The sequence below is a fragment of the Pristis pectinata genome, chromosome 1 (assembly GCF_009764475.1).
Source record: "Pristis pectinata isolate sPriPec2 chromosome 1, sPriPec2.1.pri, whole genome shotgun sequence".
NCBI classification, from domain to species: domain Eukaryota; kingdom Metazoa; phylum Chordata; class Chondrichthyes; order Rhinopristiformes; family Pristidae; genus Pristis; species Pristis pectinata.
Genome location: NC_067405.1, coordinates 48661458 through 48676872, shown reverse-complemented (window position 1 = coordinate 48676872; position 15415 = coordinate 48661458). Strand labels below are relative to the sequence as shown.

General features: G+C 35.6%; 1 protein-coding gene across 1 annotated transcript in view; it reads left to right on the top strand.

Moving 5' to 3' along the window:
- The window catches only part of ttn.1 (titin, tandem duplicate 1), a 337974-nt gene that overhangs the window by 193066 nt on the left and 129493 nt on the right, over window positions 1-15415 (top strand). Inside the window, 8 exon segments of the mRNA XM_052029783.1 lie at window positions 1012-1080; window positions 2243-2311; window positions 3508-3576; window positions 4741-4809; window positions 8054-8122; window positions 11026-11094; window positions 12817-12885; window positions 14281-14367. Of these exon segments, the coding sequence (XP_051885743.1) occupies window positions 1012-1080; window positions 2243-2311; window positions 3508-3576; window positions 4741-4809; window positions 8054-8122; window positions 11026-11094; window positions 12817-12885; window positions 14281-14367 (570 nt within the window).

Below are 15415 nucleotides of genomic sequence, written 5' to 3'. Positions count from 1 at the left end.
AATCAAGGGTGTAACAAATCTTTAGATGGGCTGGAGGTTCGGTAGAGAAGGAAATATCAGGATTAATCCATGGGCTGATTATAAAATTTACTCGCAATGGAGAACTTAAGAAAATTGCCCAGTTTAGTCATTATTGACAATGACCAGGTGCCTATTTTTAAAACTTTAATAATTTCATTCCAATAGTGGACATGAAGTGTGGTTTGATAAATAAAAGCATAAAGCATAAATAATACTGTTTGGAGGATTTATAATTTAAGCAAAATGGTTTGAAGAGCTGTTTTTTTGTTCTTTAAGCAACCTGGTGCTTGAGTTAAGACTTTATAAATGGACATGAAAAGAGGCAATTTCTTCTCATTTCCCTTTTTTTAAAATGGAACATTAACTCGAGGTACCAGACAAGGTTGTGTGTCAAATCCACAAAGCAGAGCTTGGGCTTTGCTTTTTCCTGTCAAATTGACTTTGGCTGTAAATAGTTATGAATCTGACTTTTTCCAGGATACAATCAACATTTCACAGTTCCCTGCAAAGGAAGTCACTGTGTTTCTCAATGCACAGAAGTACAGCTTCCTCTTGTTGACTTTTGCTGTAGATATATAGGCAGAATGAGGAGTAACGTGCAAAAAGCTAAATGTTCAGTATTTTGCAAGCGCTGTTGACTACTTGTATGTGGACGTACGTACAATTCTCATGAAACTTGAGCATTTTCATGAACTCAGAGTGATCAGACATCTCTCAGTGTTGAGCTGAAATGACACCAAGAGTAGGAGAATGCTTGCTATCCCGGGAGTAGTAAAAATTCCTTCATGTTGCTGTACTTGTTTTTTTCCCTCTATTTTTGCCAACCCTATACTTGACCAAAATAAGGAAAGCATGTCATTTACAGGAAGAGAGAAATCATTAGGCATCTCACTTCTCTGCCACATATATTTGTGCTCTGTCAGCTTGTTATAATAGTACTTTTGGTTACAATAGTTGTATTTAATCATAAAATTATAATATTTCTTGAAGTGCCTGAAGTTCCTAAGAAGGCAGCTCCTGAACCACTGAAACCAAAGAAAGAGGTCACTCCAGAAAAAGGTCTGTATCATTTTTTTGATTTAAATACTTGAACTATTAGTGTGGAAAAAGTATCTTTTAACTTATTAATTACTAATTCTATTCTATATCCTTGTCTATTTTGATATATTTATGTATTATTATTATTATTATTATTATAAGCTCTATTGCACAATCAAGGGTATAACAAATCTCTAGATGGGCTGGAGGTTCGGTAGAGAAGGAAATGTCAAGAATAATCCATTGGCTGATTATAAAATTTACTGGCAATGGAGAACTTAAGAAAATTGCCCAGTTTAAGCATTATTGACGATGACCAGGTGCCTATTTTTAAAACTTTAATAATTTCATTCCAATAGTAGACATGAAGTGTGGTTTGATAAATAAAAGCATAAATCATAAATAATACTGTTTGGAGGTGTTATAATTCAAGCAAAATGGTCTGAAGAGCTGTTTTATTGTTCTTTAAGCAACCTGGTGTTTGTGTTAAGACTTTATAAATGGACATGAAAAGAGGCAATTTCTTCTCATTTCCCTTTTTTAAAATGGAACATTAACTCGAGGTACCAGACAAGGTTGTGTGTCAAATCCACAAAGTAGAGCTAGGGCTTTGCTTTTTCCTGTCAAGGTGACTTTGGCTGTAAATCATTATGAATCTGGCTTTCTCCAGGATACAATCAACATCTCACAGTTCTCTGCATAGGAAGTCACTGGGTTTCTCTATGCACAGAAGTATAGCTTCCTCTTGTTGACTTTTGCTGTAGATATATAGGCAGGATGAGGAGAAACGTGCAAAAAGCTAAATATTCAGTATTTCGCAAGCGCTGTTGACAACTTGTATGTGGACTTACATACAATTCTCATGAAACTTGAGCATTTTCATGAACTCGGAGTGATCAGACATCTCTCAGTGTTGAGCTGAAATGACACCAAGACTAAGAGAATGCTTGCTATCCCGGGAGTAGTAAAAATTCCTTCATGTTGCTGCACTTGTTTTTTCCATCTATTTTTGCCAACCCTATACTTGATGAAAATAAGGAAAGGGATGTCATTTACAGGAGGAGAGAAATTATTAGGTATCTCATTTCTCTGCCACATATATTTGTGCTCTGTCAACTTGTTATAATAGTACTTTTGGTTACAATAGTTGTACTTAATCATAAAATTATAATATTTCTTGAAGTGCCTGAAGTTCTTAAGAAGCCAGCTCCTGAACCACTGAAACCAAAGAAAGAGGTCACTCCAGAAAAAGGTCTGTATCTTTTTGTTGATTTAAATACTTGAACTAATAGTGTGGAAAAAGTACCTTTTAACTTATTACTTACTAATTCTATTCTATGTCCTTGTCTATTTTGATATATTTATGTATTATTATTATTATAAGCTCTATTGCACAATCAAGGGTATAACAAATCTTTAGATGGGCTGGAGGTTCTGTAGAGAAGGAAATGTCAGGATTAATCCATTGGCTGATTATAAAATTTACTCGCAAAGTCAGGATTAATCCATTGGCTGATTATAAAATTTACTCGCAATGGAGAACTTAAGAAAATTGCCCAGTTTAGTCATTATTGACAATGACCAGGTGCCTACTTTTAAAACTTTAATAATTTCATTCCAATAGTGGACATGAAGTGAGGTTTGATAAATAAAAGCATAAAACATAAATAATACTGTTTGGAGGATTTATAATTCAAGAAAAATGGTTTGAAGAGCTGTTTTTTTGTTCTTTAAGCAATCTGGTGCTTGTGTTAAGACTTTATAAATGGACATGAAAAGAGGCAATTTCTTCTCATTTCCCTTTTTTTAAAATGGAACATTAACTCGAGGTACCAGACAAGGTTGTGTGTCAAATGCACAAAGTAGAGCTAGGGCTTTGCTTTTTCCTGTCAAATTGACTTTGGCTGTAAATCGTTATGAATCTAGCTTTTTCCAGGATACAATCAACATTTCACAGTTCCCTGCAAAGGAAGTCACTGGGTTTCTCTATGCACAGAAGTACAGCTTCCTCTTGTTGACTTTTGCTGTAGATATATAGGCAGAATGAGTAGAAACGTGCAAAAAGCTAAATGTTCAGTATTTTGCAAGCACTGTTGACAACTTGTATGTGGACATACGTACAATTCTCATGAAACTTGAGCATTTTCATGAATTCAGAGTGATCAGACATCTCTCAGTGTTGTGCTGAAATGACACCAAGAGTAGGATAACGCCTGCTATCCCGGGAGTAGTAAAAATTCCTTCATGTTGCTGCACTTGTTTTTTCCCTCTATTTTTGCCAACCCTATACTTGACCAAAATAAGGAAAGTATGTCATTTACAGGAGGAAAGAAATCATTAGGCATCTCATTTCTCTGCCACCTATATTTGTGCTGTGTCAGCTTGTTATAATGGTACGTTTGGTTACAATAGTTGTACTTAATCATAAAATTATAATATTTCTTGAAGTGCCTGAAGTTCCTAAGAAGCCAGCTCCTGAACCACTGAAACCAAAGAAAGAGATAACTGCAGAAAAAGGTCTGTATCTTTTTGTTGATTTAAATGATCAAAATATTTGTGTGAAATAAGTACCTTTTAACTTATTAATTACTAATTCTATTCCATGTCCTTGTCTATTTTGATATATTTATGTATTATTATTATTATTATTATTATAAGCTCTATTGCACAATCAAGGGTGTAACAAATCTCTAGATGAGCTGGAGATTCAGTAGAGAAGGAATTGTCAGGATTAATCTATTGGCTGATTATAAAATTTACTCACAATGGAGAACTTAAGAAAATTGCCCAGTTTAATCATTGTTGACAATGACCAGGTGCCTATTTTTAAAACTTTAATATTTTCATTCCAATAGTAGACATGAAGTGTGGTTTGATAAATAAAAGCATAAAACATAAATAATACTATTTGGAGTATTTATAATTGAAGCAAAATGGTTTGAAGAGCTGTTTTTTTGTTCTTTAAGCAACCTGGTGCTTGTGTTAAGACTTTATAAATGGACATGAAAAGCGGCAATTTCTTCTCATTTCCCTTTTTTAAAATGGAACATTAACTCGAGGTACCAGACAAGGTTGTGTGTCAAATCCACAAAGCAGAGTTAAGGCTTTGCTTTTTCCTGTCAAGGTGATTTTGGCTGTAAATCGTTATGAATCTGGCCTTCTCCAGGATACAATTAACATCTCACAGTTCCCTGCAAAAGAAGTCACTGGGTTTCTCTCTGCACAGAAGTACAGCCTCCTCTTGTTGGCTTTTGCTGTAGATATAGAGGCAGGATGAGGAGAAAGATGTGCAAAAAGCTAAATGTTCAGTATTTTGCAAGTGCTGTTGACTACTTGTCTGTGGACTTACATACAATTCTCATGAAACTTGAGCATTTTCATGAACTCAGAGTGATCAGACATCTCTCAGTGTTGAGCTGAAATGACACCAAGAGTAGGAGAATGCCTGCTATCCCGGGAGTAGTAATAATTCCTTCATTTTGCTGCACTTGTTTTTTCCCTCTATTTTTGCCAACCCTATACTTGACCAAAATAAGGAAAGGGATGTCATTTACAGGAGAAGAGAAATTATTAGGTATCTCATTTCTCTGCCACATATATTTGTGCTCTGTCAGCTTGTTATAATAGTGCTTTTGGTTACAATAGTTGTATTTAATCATAAAATTATAATATTTCTTGAAGTGCCTGAAGTTCCTAAGAAGCCAGCTCCTGAACCACTGAAACCAAAGAAAGAGGTCACTCCAGAAAAAGGTAGAATATCTTTTTTGTTGATTTCAATGCTAAAAATATTTGTGTGAAATAGGTACCTGTTTACTTTTTAATTACCAATTCTATTCTATGTCCTTGTCTATTTTGATATATTTATGTAGTATTATTATTATTATTAGCTCTATTGCACAATCAAGGGCCATTTCTTCATATTTCCCTTTTTAAAACTGAAGCTTTAACTCCAGGTGCCAGGGCAGGTTTTGAGTCAAAATCCAGCCACAATATAAAGCAAGGACAGCCTTGCTTTTGTGGTGAAAGTGACCTTGGCTCTACACTGTTATGAATGTGGCTTTTTCCAGATTAATGTGGGAGACACAGGAAATATCTCACAATTCTGTGGTAGGGATGTCACTGGGCTTCTCCATTTATAGAAATACAGCCTGCTCTTTTTACCTCTTGCTCTAGATATGCAGGCAGGATGGACAGAAAGATATGCACATATTAAAATTCAGTATGTTGAATTGGCTGTTGACTTCTTGTAAATGGTAATTGTTTTATTAATGTCACATGTACTGAGGAACAGTGCATGCCATCCATACAGATCATTTCACAACGTAAGTACGTCGAGGTAGTACAAGGGAAAGGCAATAATAGAATGAAGAATATAGTGTTACAGTTACAGAGAAAGTGCAGTACAGGTAGACAATAAGGTGCAAGGCCATGACGAGGTAGATTGTGAGGTCAAGAGTCCATTTTATCGTACAAGAGCTCCATTCAATCGTCTTATAACAACAGGATAAAAGCTGTCCTTGAGCCTGGTGGTGCAAGTTTTCAGGTTTTTGTATCTTCAGCCCGATGGGAGGAGACAGGAGAGAGAATTCCAGTGTTGGAGGGGTCTTTGATTATGTTGGCTGCTTTACTGAAGCCGCGAGAAGTGTAGACAGATTCTGTGGAGAGCAGGTTGGTTTTTCTGACATTGTATATGCTTTACATGCCTTTCTTGTGAACCTTGGCCAGTTACATCAATTGATATAATTTCACTCCTTCGCTGTTGAGCTGATATATCCCCATGGATAGGTGAATATCAACTATTCTGGCAGTAGTCAAAATTCCTTCACTTTGCTACAGTTCTTTTTGCTGCCCTTACTTGGGTCCTTTTTGCCTTCTTTTTTGCCACCACTTGACCAAAAGAAGGAAAGGGGTGTTTATGGGTGATGAGGGTTGTTCACTCATGACATAGTTTGAGACCCCTATTCATATACAAAGCATAGGTATAAAGTAGGAGCTAAATTAGAGTCTTGCTGCCACAAACGGCATGAAACAGAACACCAAGAAACTGTTCTAGACATTTTTTGCAGTACTCATCTGAGTAGATATCAAGATTCATTGTGGAGTGTTTCATCCTGCAACAACATTGTCATCATGAGGGAACTGTCATTGTCTGCTGCCTACTAGATGAGAATCAAATGAGCAGAAAGGTGAAAAACTGGAAGAGATAGGAGTGAAACAAGAAGTGGAGTAACACAAAAGGAAAATGAAGATATAATGTAAACAGTAATGTCAACTGTAGCTCCCTATTTGTCAAAGTTCCATTTTCCTTAGCTTTGGATGATCAACAGTCTACCAATAGAAAAATGAAAACCAGCTGGAAGTACATATTCTCAAATATGTTTTTACAGAAATAATTCTGTTACCTTAGTTCTTAATATTCATATACCTTTGCCTCTTCTAGTGCTCTTGCACAGACCTTTCATAGTAACTGCAGCATGGACATGGAAAGGCCCGTCGTGGCTTATGCACACTTGCCTAGTATCTCATCATGTCCAGGTCCCTCCTGTATCCTCATCGAATTGCAGAGTATCAATCTTGGAGCTGTGTGTAAAATTCAATGAAAGTTCCTCTTCACCGTTACTGTCATCTTCCTCTTTCACCACTGACTGGAAGGATGCTAGTTTTAGGGTGTCGAGAAAGGTAGATTGACTTGTGTGGAAGTAAGATCTGAAACAATGAAGTAGATGTTTAAGCCATTTGCAGATTGGAGGACAGAGGAAATTTCTGGATGGAGAATGGAGAAGTATGCCAGTGTGGATGTACTGTCAATGTCAATGCCTCTAGTTCTGCCAGTGGCTACATCTTCAGCGATTCCTTTACCCACAGTGGCCAGCACTGGCTTTTCCATGGTTGTTAAAATATTCAGGCATATTTGCTCTCCTCCACTTAATTCTGATTCCTGTTTTTAAGCAGCCACTTCCTGCGAGAATGAGGAATGTTTTGCGGTGAGAAACTTGAAATATGTTTCAGTGATGTAGCTGTCATAATTGAATAGCTAATTCAATCTGGTCAGTTGTGTGTTTGAGGTTTGCAATGGTGCTGTCAGAGTGTGAGGCGTAGCATATGAATCGAAGAGGTAATTGAGTTGAATGGAGACTATTAGTAAGTATGTAAATGAAGTGAGGAGAGAATGTGACTTGTAAAGTAAGTAACTGAATACCTTAAATGAAGTTGAAGTCACCTAAGAAGTTCTTTCTAGATCATTATTATTTTTTCCCATGTTGCTTTCACGTTCTTGAAGCAAGTTTTACCATTAGGCTCCATCTTTACTTGTTCCAACTACCTTCTGAGAAAATGCCTTGAATGCCTGCTATCTTTGTCAGTACTGCACTCCTTTCCTTTCCACTTCTTACTTGCCTAAGTTGTTCCTGTCACAAGTGTTATTAAGTCTCTTACTAAAACCTGAAGCCAATAGACAACGTAAGAATGAAAATTCATTGAAAGGCAAAAAAACTGCAAGTGTTGAAAACTGAAATTAAATCAGAAAATGCTGCAAGTTTTCTACAGATCCAGCAGCATTTGTGGGGAGAGAAACAGTATTAATATTTCAAGCATTACACAAAAAGCGCATTTCAAGTTGATGAACTTGCATCAGAACTCGTAAAAGTTCAGATCATTGGTCTTGATAAAAGGTTATCGACCTGCAAGATTAACTCTTTTTCTCTTCACAGATGCTGCCTGACATGCTAAGTATTCCCATCTTTTTTCTGGTTTTAGACCAATTTAATCTATTGCCTGTGAAGTACTGAATAAGCACAGATTACTAATGTCACATATTCTGCATACCTGTTCTCAGTGGTTAGTCAGTTTCTCCTCCAGTACATTTACAGTAGAAGAGAAGTTATTAGGTATCTCAATTCTCAGTCACATATATTTGTGCTATTTTAACTTGTTATCTTGGTACTTTTGGTTATAACAGTTGTCTTTAATAATTGAATTATCATATTTCTTGAAGTGCCTGAAGTTCCTAAGAAGCCAGCTCCTGAACCATTGAAACCAAAGAAAGAGATTACTCCAGAAAAAGGTAGATATCTTTTTGTTGATTTAAATGGAAAAAAAAGTGTGAAATAAGTACCTGTCTACTTTTTAATTATTAATTCTATTCTATGTTCTGGTCTATTTTGATATATTTATGTGTTATTACTGTTGTTATAAACTCAGGGTGTAACAAGTCTTTAGATGGGCTGGAGATTTGGTAGGGAAATAAATGTCAGCATTATTTCATTGGCTGATTACAAGATTTACTGACAATGGAGAACTTAAGAAAATCGCTTAGTTTAATCATTATTGATAATTACCAGGTGCTTATATTTATGACTTTACTAGTTTCACTCCAAAAGTAGACATAAAACAGGGTTTGATATTAGCAAAAGCATAAATAATACTGTTTGGAGGATTCATAATTCAAGCAAAATAGTTTGTATGATTGATTTTTGTTCTTTAAGCAACCTAGTGCTTGTGTTAGGACTTTATAGCTTGACATAAAAAGAGGCCATTTCTTCATGTTTTCCTTTTTAAAAATGAAACTTTAACTCCAGGTACCAGGCCAGGTTTTGAGTCAAAATCCAGCCACAAAGTAAAGTAAGGACAGCCTTGTTTTTGTTGTCAAGTTGACCTTGGCACTACACTGTTAAGAATATGGCTTTTTACTGTGAGAAATACAAGGAACATCTCACAATTCCCTGGTAGGGAGGTCACTGGGCTTCTCCATTCACAAAAATACAGCTTGCTTGTTTTACCTCTTGCTCCAGATTGGCAGGCAGGATGAACAGAAAGGATGTGCACAGATTAAAGGCTCAGTATGTTGAAGGGGCTGTTGACTTGCTTGTACATAACTTTATGTGCAGTTCTTGTGAACCTTGGGCAATTACATGAAATGAAATCAATTCACTCCTTCATTGTCGAGCAGGTGTGTTCTCATGATTAGGTGAATGCCTGCTTTCCTGGTAGTTGTCAAAATTCCTTCATTTTGCAGCAGTCCTCTTTGCCCCTTGTTTTACCACCCCCATACTTGACGAAAATAAGAAAAGGGGTGTCTGTGGGTGATGAGGGTTGTTTACTCACGACATAGTTTGAGACCCTTATTCACATCCCTTGCATCAGTGTAAAAAAGGAGTTGAATTAAAGTCTTGCTCCCAAAAAGGGTATGAAACAGAACACCAAGCAAAACTTCGGCTGCCTAAACTGCTCTAGGGTAGATTTGCAGTACTCATTTGAGTAGGTATCAAGATTCATCGTGGAATATTTGATCCTCCAATGACATTGTCATCATGATGGAACTGTCCTTGTCAGCTACCTACTGGATGGGAATCAAATGAGCAGAAATACGAAGAAACAGAATAGATAGGAGTGGAACAAGAAGTGAAGTAACACAAAAGGAAAATGAAGATATAATGGAACAGTGATATAAGTAATGTCAATTGCAGCTCCCCATTTGTCAGAGTCCATGTTCCTTGGTTTTCCTCTATTTCTGTCCAATAGACAGTCTCCAGTCTGCCAATAAAAAATGAAACCCAGCTGGATGTACATATTCTAAGATATGTTTTTATAAAAATAATAAAAACATCTTTGTGCATTGTCTAGGTCCTTACTGATCATGTACCTTTGTCTCCTTTGGCTGTATTGAAAGACAGCCAACTTCCAATTGAGGAGATTACAGATTTTCTGAGAGAACAAATGCAAGCAGCTCTGGCCCTGGAATGCTCAGTGCCAGACTGCATCATCTCCTGGTGGGCAGCAACATTCTGGACAGTCAGGTGGATAGGTAAATGCAAGGGATCTAGCAGAGTGGTAGAGGTGGGAGGTAGAATGCTGTTCTTCTGAGTGAAGGCAGCGGGTGTGTGCAGCATGGCGCCACTCCTATATTCCTGAGGTGGTCTTTCAGCCATCCTACTGATGTTTTGAAGAACAAAGTCAATACACAAAAAGTGTTGGAGGAACTCAGCAAGTGCAGAATGTGTGTAGTGAGAATACTGGCGTATGTTTCAGCATTGCAGCTGTCATAATTGAATAGGTACCAACATATTCAAAGTAGTGAGTTGTGTGCTTGAAGTTTGCAGTGGTGCTGTGCGAGTGTGTGGAGCAAATGAATCAAAGAGTTAAACTGAGGTGTATGTACATTATCATTAAGTATGTAAATGAAATGAGCAGTGAATATGACTTGTGGAGTAGGTGACTGAATATCTTCAATGAAGTTGAACTCACCTAAAAAGCTCTTTCCAGATCATTATTCTTTTTTCACATGTTGCTTTCATATTCTTGCAGCAACAGTTTTACCATTAGGCTCCATTGTTACTTGTTCCAATTATCTCCTCATGCTTTGAAGGCCTGCTGTCTCTGTAGGTACTTCACTCCTTTCCCTTCCACATACATTAGCTACGTCGCTCTTGCCACAAAAACCTGCAGCCCATGGACAACATAACAGTGAAAATTCATCGAAGGCAAGAAATTGCAGATGCTTGAAAACTAAAATTAAATCAGAAAGTGCTGCAAATTGTCTGCAGGTTTGGCCACATTGGCAGGAAGAGAAACAATGTTAATGTTTCAGCTTGATGAACTAGCATTAGAATTGGTGAAAATTCAGTTCATTAGCCTTGATGAAAGATCATCGACCTGGAAGCTTAACTCTTTCTGTCTTCACAGATGCTGCCTGACCTGCTAGGTATTTCTCATTTTTTTTCAGGGTTTAGATCAATTTAATCTGTTGCCTGCAAAGTAATAAATGAACACAGATTAATAATGTAACATTTTCTGCAAACCTGTTCTCACTGGTAAGTCAATTTCTCCTCCAGTACATTTACAGGAGAGGAGAAATTATTAGGCATCACATTTCTCTGTCAGATATATTTGTGCTATTTTAACTTGTTATCTTGGCACTTTTGGTTATAACAGTTGTCTTTAATCATTAAATTATAATATTTCTTGAAGTGCCTGAAGTTCCTAAGAAGCTAGCTCCTGAACCATTGAAACCAAAGAAAGAGGTCACTCCAGAAAAAGGTAGAATATCTTTTTGTTGATTTAAATGAAAAGAAGTGTGAAATAAGTACCTGTCTACTTTTTAATTATTAGTTCTATTCTATGTCTTTTTCTATTTTGATATATTTTTGTGTTATTATTGTTGTTATAAACTCTATTACAAAATCAAAGGTCTAACAAATCTTTATATGGGCCAGAGATTCGGTGGGGAAATAACTGTCAGGATTTTAAGATATGCTGGCAATGGAGAATGTATGAAAATCACTTAGTTTAAACATTGTTGACAATGACCAGGTGCCTATATTTATGACTTTACTAGTTTTACTCCAATAGTAGACATAAAACCTGGTTTGATGTTAGCATAAAGTATAAATAATATCGTTTGTAGGATTCAGAATTCAAAAAGAAGTTTGAAGAGCCAATTTTTTTGTTCTTTAAGCAACCAAGTGCTTGTGTTAAGACTTTATAACTTGACATGAAAAAAGGCCATTTCTTCTCATTTCCCTTTTTAAAAATGAAACTTTAACTCCAGGTACCGGGCCAGGTTTTGAGTCAAAATCCACCCACAAAATAAAGCAAGGGCAGCCTTACTTTTGTTGTCAAAGTGACCTTGACTCTACACTGTTATGAACATGGCTTTTTCCAGTTTAGCGTGGGAGATACAAGGAACATCCCACAATTTCCTGGGCTTCTCTGTGCAGATGAATACAGCTTGCTCTTATGCTTCATACATGCAGGCAAGATGGACAGAAAGATATGCACATATTAAATGCTCAGTATGTTGAAGGGGCTGTTGACTGCTTAAACATGGCTTAATGCACATTTCCTGCGAACCTTCACAATTTACGTGAACTGAAATAATTTCATTCTCTCGTTGTTGAGCTAGTATGGACAGGTGAATGCCTGCTATTCTGGCAGTAGTCAAAATTCCTTCATTTTGCAGCAGTCCTTTTTGCCTTCTTTTTGTGCCACCCTTATTTGTACTTGACTAAAACAAGGAAAAGGATATCTATGGTCGATGAGGGTTCTTTACCCATGATATACCTCAAAATCTCGTCCTTTACACTTTTTATATTGCCTGAAAACCTTGGTGCACACATTCCATGATTGCTCAACTTATCACAACCTTGATATTCTTCTGAAAATGATCTTTTACTACTTCTTGCAGCCCTAATGCACTTCTCCATTCACAAGTTGCCTCTAAAGCGTTCTTGCCATACTGCTGTTAGGGCCCTTACCAAACCAAAAGCTGTAGCCATTAAACAAAATAATAGCAGTAATTGAAAAGCAAAAAAACTGCTGATACTTGAAATCTGAAATTAAACCAGAAAATACTGCAAAACCTCAGTAAGTCTGACAGCATTTGTAGAGAGAAAAAGTGTTGCTATTTCAGGTTGATGAACTTGCATCAGAATTGGTGAAATTTAGTTTCATTAGTTTTGATGAAAGTTCATTAACCTGAAAGGTCCACTCTTTCTCTATTCACAGATGCTGCCTGACCTGCTAAGTATTCCCATCTTTTTCTGTTTTTAGACCTGTGTAACCTGTTATTTGCAAAGTAAACATGTACCATGTTTTGCTTACCTGTGGTTAGCCAAGTTTTCATCCACTACGTTTACTGCAGAAGAGTAAATGTTAGGTACTGAATTTCTCTGTCACATATGCTTGTGCCATTTTAATTTGTTATATTGCTACTATTGGTTATAATGGTTGTATTTAATCTTAAAATTATATTTCTTGAAGTACCAGAAATTCCTAAGAAGCCAGCTCTTGAACCATTGAAACCAAAGAAAGAGGTCACTCCAGAAAAAGGTCTGTATCTTTTTGTAGTTTTAAATGCTTGAAATATTTGTGTGAAAACATTACCTTGTGACAGTTTAATTTAGAATTTTAATCTATTCCTTTTTATGTTTGATATATTCATGGATTATTTTTGCTGTGAAATCACTTGCACAGTCGAGGATCTAACATATCTTTAGATGGGCTGGAGATTCCGTAGGGAAATAAATGTTTGGATTATTCTGTTGGCTGATTATAAGTTTTGCTGACAATGGAGAACAAATGAAATCTGCTTAGAATTAGTTGCCAGTGATCAAGTCTTCAATACTTTCTTTGCAGTAATTGACAGGACATGTTATTCAATATCAGTATAAAACACAAATAGTACTATTTTGAGGATTGATAATTCAACCAAATGGTTTCTGGAGCTGATTCTTGTTCAGTGCTTATATGTGAGAAGTTTATTACATCAAATGAAAGAGGCCATTTATTCTTATTTTTTTCCAAAAATAACTTTAACTTTAGGTACCATGCCAGGTTTTGAGCACTAAACAACTGTTTTTGACAAATAACCCCAATTTTTGTTAATAAAAAAAAGTAATTATGACCTCCAATCACAACTTTGTGAGTTATTTTAGCCCAGTAAAACATTTTCTTCCTTCATAAAATGTAATGAATCAATTTAAACTCAAAATAATACAGACAAAAGCACACATTTATCACTTCATAACAAAATGATTTTATAGGATAATAATTGTGTCATGATGATCAAATGATCACATTGTGGTGAGTCAAGGGTAATTTGCAAAACTGTGCAGAACGTCTGGTTGTGATCCATTTCTGTGATGTGAAGTTGATAACAAATAAACAAAATAAATAACTGTACTATTATTTAATAGTATTCCCATTATTAAAATTCTGTGCAAAAAATGCAAATTCCAGTTTCATCATTTACTAGATGAACCTGCAACAGTACTGTAAAACAGAATGGCTGCATTTTCATTTGAAAAGAGATGTTAATTCACAAAATAAATGTCCTATTTATCTCTTTATCAATCATCCAATGAAATAAAACCTTATTAAAGGATGTAGTGACAGATTAAAAAACTACTGCATGACTTTTGAATATATTAGAATTGGACATAATGACTACAATGTTAATAACATGATCAGATTATTGCTGTGACCCACCAGACTACTTTGCAACAGGTTAATTTGGGAGGAATGAGGAATATAATTTTAGTGAAAAAAATGTGATGTGCTCATTTTTTACAATTAAATTCAGTTTCTTATTTGAGTGGATATAAGAATCAATCTCAGTGGTGTATTATTGCATGTTATGCAGTGTCCAGTGTGAATTTTTATTTTGTTAAATATTGCATATCTTTTTGGTAAGATAAATTTAAATATAAAATATGTCTTTTGAAGTTCCTGAGATTCCTGAGAAGCCAGTTGCTGAAGAAGCTAAGCCAGTGTCTGTTCCAAGAAAAGTTGAGAAACCTGCAGCGGAGGAAGGTAAAACAACATACCTACAAAGTGGGGCAAAAATGAACCATGGTAACCACACAAGACTAGTGTTGGGTTATTCAGCCCCAATTATACACCGTTTGTTACATTTATAATCAGCTTCCAGCATTGCTAAATGTTCACTCACCAATGACCTTAAAGTTTCAAAATTAATATCACTATAAATATATTTTAAATTCTGGTTGAGATTAACAACTTAGAGGTAATAAATGGGAGTTCTGCACTCAGGGACAATGATTACCAAGAAGTGGATTAAAACTGTTCCAACCTTGTTTGATGTTCAATCTGAGAGGAATATCAATTTTCCATTCATTGAGTCCATTTTCCATTTGAAATAAGGTTCCAGAAATGAAGGGAAAATATCTAATTATTCAACCCTTCAGGTTTGCTTGTTGGATTTTCTAAATTTCATTAAATTATAAAGCAATCTTTTTTTTGTTTTTCTTTTCAAATTTTAAAAACATCTCTGAATATAGATAAATAGAATGTTCCCTCAAATCTAGAAGTTAACTTTTCAGGTCGTGCTAAACAATTTCTTTTTCTGTCTGTTTGTTTATTCTGTTGTCTGTGCTTTGTTTGATTACTTCTGTTTGTCTTACTGAATACTCAATGTAATAATTTGTCTGAAAACTAATATTTGAAGTACCTGAAGTTGTCAAGAAGGCTGAATCTGCACTTATCACTGTTTCAAAAACAGTCCTACCTATTCCGGAAAAGGATAGAAAAGGTACAGAAACAGCACATAAATGTGCTAATATAAACACTCTTTTTTTTCCCTCTGAACTCCACCAGTGCTTGGCTGGTTTGAATTCTTTTGTTTACATGTCAGTAATGTGCAATTGCTATTACTTACGTTGTCTTAAAATGTTTAAAACCTTTATCCCTTGTCACAAACTATATAATAGCTGCTTTGAGAAAATTTTCAGAATATATTTTTTGATTACCTTAATTTCATCTCAGAGAACACAAGAACTGTATTTGAATATGAAGGCCTGAGAAACAAATATTTATCAAGAATGGAATTGATCTATAATCA